The sequence below is a fragment of the Chanos chanos genome, chromosome 5 (genome assembly GCF_902362185.1).
Source record: "Chanos chanos chromosome 5, fChaCha1.1, whole genome shotgun sequence".
In the NCBI taxonomy this organism is placed as follows: domain Eukaryota; kingdom Metazoa; phylum Chordata; class Actinopteri; order Gonorynchiformes; family Chanidae; genus Chanos; species Chanos chanos.
The window spans coordinates 6,279,370-6,288,763 of NC_044499.1; the positions used below are offsets into that span (position 1 = coordinate 6,279,370).

Consider the following 9,394-nt stretch of genomic DNA (forward strand, 5'->3'; position numbering starts at 1 on the left):
GATGAAATGCAAATGATGAGTGGTCGTTCATGGCAAAAACAGCGGTGAAACAAATGGTCACCACCTGCTTCGTGTCTGCTGTCTGTTTCTTTAATGGCTTGTTTAATGCGTTTGCTCTCTGACAGCCTCTGATTCCTGACCGTATGACATCAGAAGGCTCTCCTCATGTTGACAGGCATTGTAGTCACTGTAGAGGTCAGCCTCGTTCATACGGCGTGATTCATTCCGAAAGAAAGGGTCTTCACAAAAAAAAAAAAAAAAGAAAAGAAAAAAAAAGAAGTTTCAGAATCTGTTCCAGGGAGGATGGTTGGAGAACTGTTCCTTGGAAGTTTGTTTCGACTTATGCAGTATCTCACATGCATATCTATCTATCTATCTATCTATCTATCTATCTATCTATCTATCTATCTATCTATCTATATATATATATATATATATATATATATATATAAATAAAACCCCAGGCAGTGTTCATTCTGTTTGGGCTGATTTCACTGTTCGTTGGGTATGCGTCTTTTTGCGGCTTCTGAGGAGTGCCAGTATGGAAAAGATTATATCTGGAAGTGCTTCTGATGTTGGCTGCCAAAAAGGAGAACAAAGCTCCGAATTCTATGGTTGTAACCTGTTCGAGGCTTTTCCTCTACTTTGGGGATGCCAAAGGGCATATTTTCTGAGGGAAAGACGAGGACAAACCGTGAAACCACTGTACACTTAAAAAATTTCAGCTATCAGTCAGACTGATATCTGAAAGAAGTTTCCAGAAAGGAAAGAAAATTCTGAGTTCTGTTATTACAACCTGCTTTGGTTTTTCTCCACTATGAAGATGGCAAGGGGCATATTTTTGACGTGCGGAAAAAAGACAGGAATCACTATACTATACAGTATTTCTAAGTGAGACGTATCAGTTTGACTGGAAGAAGACCACATCTAGCTTTTGTCAGAGGACACTTTAATATTCGCTGACCTCAGAGTTCTCAATGCAGACTGATAGTGATTTGACCCCTATCTCCCACCTAAAGAACTGGTCTTGTGGAACTGAATATCCTCTTTAAATGGATTTCATTATCATGACAGACACTCACCTGACGGATCCAGGTGACATGTACCTTTGCTTGGAGTCTTAACCCACATTATGAACATAAAGATCTAACACTCTATTTTGAGGATGGAGTTATTAATTAACATATCTCTTATTTGTAAGGAATCACACAACTGGACAATTGTGGTCTCAACCTCACAGGTTTTTTTTTTTAAACCGGAATGTGTTATGAAAACTGCAACAGGTGGTCTTAGACAACAGGTGTTTTTTAATGATGCCGATTGGACAGGAGGAGAACCTTGAGCCAATAAAATTTCATTCCACTCAGGGTCTGTTTGTGATTGCGTTTCAACCAGATGTTATTATGAAAGCTAAAGTCTTGAGCTGATTAAAATCACTTAAAATTCTGATGGATTAAAAAAAAAAAAAAAAAAAAATAAATAAAAAATAGTTCAGTGGTTAAGTTACAGAAACTGGGCAGCTGATGTACTTCCACTGCCACAGGCATGAACAGACCTCTCATATTTGCTTCTCTGATCTCTGGGAAGATCCATATGAGTGCTCTTGGAGTATCTAGCAGACAGCCTTGGTGGTTATAAATATACAGTATTAGTGAGTGCTTCAGTGTCAGCCAAATGATGAGGGTAGACCTAAGTCCAACTTTCTGGGCATAGTCATTTGTTGACAGCAGGATCACAGTTTGTTTTAGTACCAATCCTAAGGTTTAGAACCTTCATGAAGGATGTTTATAGCCCTTGGTATTCCGGGTTTATATGTTTGAAAAACAATGCCAACTATCAGTTTTATTGTTGGATCAATATTGTAGAATCTACAGCTTGGAAGAATTTTCTACAGCACAAACACATATTTATATTTATATGGCAAGCTTTCCATCAAAGGTTTGAAAATGCTTATGAGGGGTGAAGTAGTTCGTAGACTCTGAACTTTCAGAAATGCACTGCATGTTTTGAAATGCTTCTGAATCCTTGTAATTTGCTATGAGAAATCTAACGGCGTTGAAGAGGAACTCTTCAGTCTGTTGTCTGTAAATTGTTTGTCTGTGAACTATCTCTCTCTCTCTCTCTCTCTCTCTCTCTCTCTCTCTCTCTCTCTCTCTCTCTCTCTCTCTTTCTCTCTCTCTCTCTCTCATACACACACACACACACACATGCAACCAGTGCCCAAGCCATGGCTCTTAAATGAACTAAATGTTTCAACATATATCGAGCCCATATCTTGTGTGTGTGTGTGTGTGTGTGTGTGTGTGTGTGTGTGTGCGCACGCGCACGAGTGTGTATGTGTGTGTGTGCGAGTGTGCGTGTATGTGTGTATGTGTGTGTGTATGTGTGTGTGTGTGTGTATGTGTGTGTGCACACACGTGTATGTGTGTATGTGTGTATGTGTGTGAGCGTGTATGTGTGTGTGTCTGTGTGTGTGTGTGTGTGTGTGTGTGTGTCTGTGTGTGTGTGTGTGTATGTGTGTGAGCGTGTATGTGTGTGAGCGTGTATGTGTGTCTGTGTGTGTGTGTGTGTGTGTGTGTCTGTGTGTGTGTGTATGTGTATGTGAGGAGGGTGAAGGGGTTTCCTGACCTCTCCCTGTCCTTCACTGGGAACATCTGGTTGCCAGATGTGACTGCTCCTTTGGAAAAGCAGCTGGGAATATTAGTGTCTTTCTTCAATGGGAATAACCAGACTTGAAATTTCATTTAACTCAGAATTCTGATTTCAGTGCCACTGCTTTTCAAGTTACAGTTCTCTTTTCTTTTTCCCTTTTTTCAAGGTGTATTTGACAACTGTTCCCACCCTCTCAGCGAGAAAGGGTGGTCTGTAGGTATTCGGACCGTAGACCCAACAGGAAGAAAAGATGGACGATTTTTCTTTTCCCTCCGCACGGATCGCGCTCTCAAAACCACAACTATTACAGGACACCGACGCTACCAGGCCAACACCTGGAGCCATGTGGTTGCCAGCTATGACGGTCGCAGGATGGCTCTGTATATTGACGGAGCAAAGGTGGGAGAGAGCACTCAGCAATCTGGCAACCTTTACAGCCCTTTCCTCCAGCGCTGCCGATTGTTCCTCCTGGGCGGGGATCAGTCTGAACCCGGACACAACTTCCGAGGTCATTTAGGGGGCATTATGCTGTGGTCTGACCCACGCTGTCAGGAGGAGCTGGTTAAAGGGTACGACCCCAAAGCCAAGGGGCAGAGCCCCATCCTGTCCCTCTGGGCAAGCTTCTCCGAGGTGGAGAAAATGTTCGTACCTTACAAAGAAAAGCATCATCCGGTCATAGTCTCTGTCCCTCTTCCTGAGCGTCAGGTGGTCTCTCCATTCCTCCCTCCCCCCTGCGGCCTGACGGTGTGTGACAACACGGACATTAGTCTGAGTTACAACCGTCACTGGCAACTCCGCACGAAGAAGCACCTGCGCTATCGTGTGGTCAACATCTGCAACAGCGACGGTAGCAGCCCGACGGTGTCGCAGGCTCAGATCGAACAGCAGCATCAGGCCATAGAACAAGCGTTCTCCCCTTACAACATCACACTGGAGCTCAGCGTCCACACCGTACGCAACACCTCCCTCAGACAGCGCTTCATCCTCAGCAACTGCCACATCGCCAAGATCGGGAACCGCCACTGCGATCCGGAATGCGACCACCCCCTCACGGGCCGGGACGGGGGCGACTGTCTTCGCCTAGGGCCCTGCTATAACTGGAAAAGGAGGGACGGGGTGTGCGACGTGGAATGCAACAGCGTTCACTACGACTTCGACGACGGCGACTGCTGTGACCCGGAGGTCACGGACGTGTTGAAGACGTGCTTCGACCCCGAGTCTCCTGAGAGGTGAGGGCGTTTTTTTTTTTTTTTTTTTTTTATGCTGTAATTTGACATGTTTTCTACGTAGTTTTATCACAGTTGCTGAGTTGGTGAAATAGGTAACGTAGAAGTGATAAACCAAATCAGGTGACTTAACTGTTCTGATTATCGCCTTCCCCGTCTACGGTGACAAAAAGACAGCAGGTAGCTCAGAGGAGATGCCAGTGGTTCCACAAACGGAGAGGTCTCAGGATTTAGAAAAGCCAATAACCCATGTTCAAAAGCCTTTTTTTTCTCAGGGTACAACTGGGTCATGAATCTGCATGGGTGAGTGTGAGCTCTAATTTTGTCTGACCTGTGTTAAGTGTTCCAAGAAGTGTATTTCATAAATGAAAATTTTGACAAAGGATCAGCAGTAGCAGTTGGAAGGCTAGGCCTTGCTCTCCTGTCATCAATCAAACTTTAAGTTTGCCTTCCTTTCAACCTTTTCCTCTTGGTTTATGCAGCTGTCCTCCTCCCATATCCACTTGTCATCCACACTCTGGTTGGGGGGGGTGGGGTGGGGGTGTGTGTGTGTGGGGGGGGGGGGGTAAACTGACCTCTGCCTGTTCTTCCCAACTCTGACTCAAGACCAAATATACCTTTGTTCTCCAAGCATATTAAGCATTACTGCTGCACCAGTCTGTTATGTTCCAACAACGTAGCTCGGAAACAGTAAGGTTTGTATGTTCATCATAACCATGATCAAGAAGCGGAATGTGTTTGGAAGAGAACGCCATTCATTCAGCTGTACCTAAACCTCCAAAGGCACCAGAGAGAGAGTTCGTCAGATAGAAATGAGGAGCAGAGGCGCCCTGATACCTCCTGCTCCTCAGGGAATGCAGCCACTTGCGTCTCCTCTTCAACATTTTATACACACACACACACACACACACACACACACACACACACACACACACACACAGACACACACATATTATATATATATATATACATGTAATATCTAGTCCAATAGTTTCTTTCCAAAAAAGGTATATTTGTTCATCTATGGCACTGATTCTCCACCTCAGTCCTGGGGGCCTGCTGTTCTGCATGTTTTTATTTTAACCCAGGGCTGACGCACCTGATTCTACTGATCAGTTAATCATCAAGCCTTTGATTAGCTCAATTAACTGTGATAATGAAGAGTGAAAACAAATACAGTGCAGGACAGTGGACCCCCAGGACTGGGGTTGAGAATCAGTGATTTATGGTCAGGTATAAGGTATGGTTCAGCTATAATCAGAGACGGAGTTTTACTTGTGAGTCAGGTGTATACATCCCTCAACCAATCAGAAGCCTGCAATAGCCTGAATTGTTCACCTCTGTTATAAAGGCATTGAGATGTTAATAGCAGGAGACAAAATGGTACACATCAGGCAAAAGCCCAAGACTTTCTCTGGAGTGGTGAATGTTTTGAGTTGAAAAGGAGCAAAAAAAAAAAAAAAAAACCTAGAACAAAACCACCAAATTTCTTTGGATATGAAATATTCTGACAATAATTTCAGTAAAGGAAACCAAACTGTCTTATTGTGAAAAACAGAATTTGTATTTTATTTTGAGTTTCGCGAGAAGCGTTTTGTATTACACAACATACAAAGACGAAACAAATTGAAACTCTGGAACAGTTTAAACAAAGCATGCAAAAGCTGGATGCACATCGGAGCCAAAGTATACACTCAATGTGGCTAAACAAGAAAAGCAGAGGTCTCAGCTCTATTCATTGTGACAGGCAGACTGATTTGGCTCAGTTACAGAGTGTATGATCTCTTGCCATGCTGTCTCTCTCTCTCTTTTTTCACAGTGCACATGTAGGTAGAAATGTGTAGACCAGTTACATAGAGAGGGGAAAAAAAAAAAAAACTCCAACAATTTTTGCGGTTTGATGTGTTTTTCAGATGTGACATACATCAAAAGGAAATATCTCAGAAATGTACTGAGAGTATGTTTTGATTTTGTGTGCCTAGTTTATAAATTGCATATATAAAATGTTAAAACAGCCCAAAGTGTACGCGCGTTAACCCTATGCCAAAGAGGGCTGAAAATCGACGACATGTATAGTTCAGATTTTGAAATGTTTAATTGAATTCCCCTTTATACTGCTCATGGTTCATCAGATTAGGATGTGGTTTTTTTTTTGCACTGTGAATAACTGAATACTGTGAGAATGGTGACAATGATTAGGGACTTGGGTTGATAGTTTGCTAGTGATATGACAGAGGTGTGACAGCAGAGACAGTAATCTGTTGGGTCAGGTTCACTATTCCACGGGGGGGGGGGGGGGGGGGGGGGGGGGTGTGTTTCTCCCTCCAGCTGTTGCCATTTTATGGTTAGTGCAGAACTTCAGTGCAGGACGTGTAGTTCTGAATCTCCCTATCTGTTACTGTGGATTCCCCACTGAGATTAATGGGGCCCAAATGACAGATTTGGATGGTGGTCTGAGTAGCTTCTTTGTTGTTTTGTACAGGGACACTTTTTTTTCAAAGGACAATAGTTGGTCTATATCCAACGCTCAAAACCTCATTCTTCTCTTCTGTTCTTTCTCTCTTTCTATCTAGTTTGCGTGTGTGTGTGTGTGTGTGTGTGTGTGTGTGCGCATAGGGATGAATGAATGAGATAGACAGATTAAGACAGGAAAAAAAGGAAAAATTGGAAGAGAGAAGGGAGAGAGGATGAAAGAAGGCCAGTAGGCAGATGGCCCTTTGAAAGGGAGCTTTACGTAGTGTCATTTAGGTACACTGTATATACATATATATTTATTTATATTTATATACAAACACTGAGCTTGTGCCAAGGTATCCTGAGTCAATGCTATAAATGCTGTTGACCATCTACGAGGTCTAATGCTACAAAAAAAAAAAGAAAAAGAAAAAGAAACAAGCCTTTGGACTTGGTTGCATCTGATTTGTTAATGAGCAGAGTTAGTAATGTTCAGTGAGACTGTATTTGCAGTAGTCTCCTGAGTCTAAGAGGTCTTTCCTGACCAGGTTGGAAGAGTGTTACACTGAGGGAGAGGTCCAGAGTTGGAGGAGAATTAATGCAGGGATGACATTTTGATGGCAATAGTATAGCGTGCTTTTTTTTATGTGGAGGTCTGGGATTTCACTGTTTTTCTGTGTGAGTTATGGTCCAGGTATCTGGAGTTGGGCAGCAGAATGAAACCTCTTGCCAATGGCTGTCACTACGCAAATTTGTTGTTTGAGCACAGAGAAACAGTGCATGAGACAGGCCAGGTGCATTCTGGCAGGGCCAGCACATGGAACGAGAAGAAAGCAAAGACGTATTTGTCTGGCAATTTAAGCACTGAAAATTAAGCAGTTCGATAGCTCTTAGACTCGGAGTCCCATTATCAGCTTTTGCAAAATGCAGCACGGTTCACGTTACATTGCATTTATATCGATGATACAGAATGTTCATTCATAGGCATTCATGGTGATTCAAAATATATTCAACAGGCTCCTTGAACATTGCATTACTTATTCATGATTCATTAATATTAATAAACAAGCCATAATCCGTAGCTTAATTAAGTTTCACCAAACATACAAACAAGATCCACCAAACATGTTCCTGTCGAAGGGCCGGATCAGCTGATTTTTCAAAGCAGTTTCAGGAAGTTTTGAATTTCATAGCATATTCATTTAGAAATTAAATCGTATTCTAGAATTATTACATACATTCATACATGAATTAATGTCGTAAGACTAATCTTTTTTCGTTTTTCGTTTTTCTTTTTTTTATTAGTCTAATACGCAGGTGTTGTTTTTAAACTGTAGGCCTCTTGTGGACATACATGTGCACAGCGTACCTCTGTGTTATGCCACGAAAGCACAAAAACGACAGCATGACAGAATACGACAGAAAATGATTTAATTCATCTCTTGGTATTGGAATGTTCTGTTTGAGCAGAATTTGAAATTTTGCGTGGAGCAGACTGTCAGACTTCAAAAAGCTCTCGATCATTAGTCAGTCTCTAATGGCCTTACAAGGAGGAGGCATTTATTTTTGTTAGCTTTCAACACGAGTATTATTGATTCAAATTTACTCATGGTTTAAGCCAGCAGAAATACTGTTTATGTTGGCCCTCTCAGCCTCATTTCAGACCAGTTAGTAGAAAACAAAGTCGGACAAAAGCCTCATAGCGGCATTTCACCTCTCAAAACGTTTCTCGTTTTTTTTTTTTTTTTTTTTTTTTTAATATAAGTGAAATTCGTTAACTACATTGTGGCTTAAAACCGTTTGGTCTTAAACCAAACACAAGTAAACAAGTGATGCTAACGCTGTGTAATTAAAAGAATGTCGGCGGTGGTTAAACTGACACCTCTGGCCAAAAACACCAAATTATATGGCGGGTCTGAATTTCTCATTTCATGCAAAATATAAACTAGAAACCCTAAAAATGAGGAAACCGACTAAAACGTTCGCATGCCTTTTTCCATTCTCAAGATATATGCTCACATTACCGTACGAATAAGTGTAGACACGCTTGGTACTGAAGCAAGTTCAACTTTTTCCGTTTTTGAGATGGTCATTGAATGAATGAAATAAACATAAAAAAAAAACCAAAACAAAACAAAACAGATATTGGCCTTTTTACGGAAAGTAGAGTTCATGTACTGTAAAATCAAGAGGCATTATTACCTGAAACTCAATAATGGTGAACGATAAAGAGATTACATGGCTCAAAATGAAAAATAAATCTGGACATAAACATATTTTTGGGATGTTTCATCTCTCCTCTCCTCTGTGAGCCAGTCTGAGTGAATGTGTATCATTAGCTTATTTGGACTATTATACTGCTTTGGCCTTGAATAAGGGGATTTAGGAAATTGGAGTACTCAAAGCCACTGGCTCGGTGTTTGCTTATTTCATAAAAACTGAGCATAAGAATGAGTATACTTGGTCAGTTTTTTTTGAATGGAGCGTGTCCAAGAAAACAGTAGGTGGTTCAACTAATAGGCCAGACCCTTTGGCATTTTCCAAAGAGGGCCATAAGACCCGGATCCTCTCAAACCCACCAGCCACCGATAGGTACAATAGTGCAAAGGTTTTCCAGCTATGAAAGCAAACAAGAAAAATGACATGTGACATGTTACAGTCTAAAAAACAAGCTCACTTCACACATCAAAGCTTCTTTATGGCAATTTATCACAGTTGGGAGTAGAGAGAGTAGAGAGAGAGAGAGAGAGAGAGAAGGAGACAGCGGTTTCATGTACCACAAACAGTTTGGCCAATTATATTCTGTAAGCAGTCCTGAAGATGTCAAAATAGGAAAAATACTGTATGGGCTCGCTTTTGACATAAGGTGAGGTTTTCCTCCGCGGTTTTTTAGTGAATAACTGCTGAATAAATAATAAAATTTGAAAAATCAAGATATATCCAACAAAAAACCCCCCAAAAAACGCTAACGTGTACTTGTCTCTTTGGCGTGACATCTTTTCTCTCTTTTAGACAGTCATTTGATCATCTTCAATCATCTCACCTTTGTAATTGAAGCGTGA

At 41.6% G+C, this 9,394-nt stretch overlaps 1 protein-coding gene across 1 annotated transcript in view; it reads left to right on the plus strand.

Moving 5' to 3' along the window:
* The window catches only part of pappa2 (pappalysin 2), a 44,237-nt gene that overhangs the window by 1,449 nt on the left and 33,394 nt on the right, over nucleotides 1-9,394 (plus strand). The window contains exon 2 of the mRNA XM_030773548.1: nucleotides 2,819-3,881. Coding sequence (XP_030629408.1) covers nucleotides 2,819-3,881 — 1,063 coding nt within the window. The remainder of the gene's footprint in view (nucleotides 1-2,818; nucleotides 3,882-9,394) is intronic.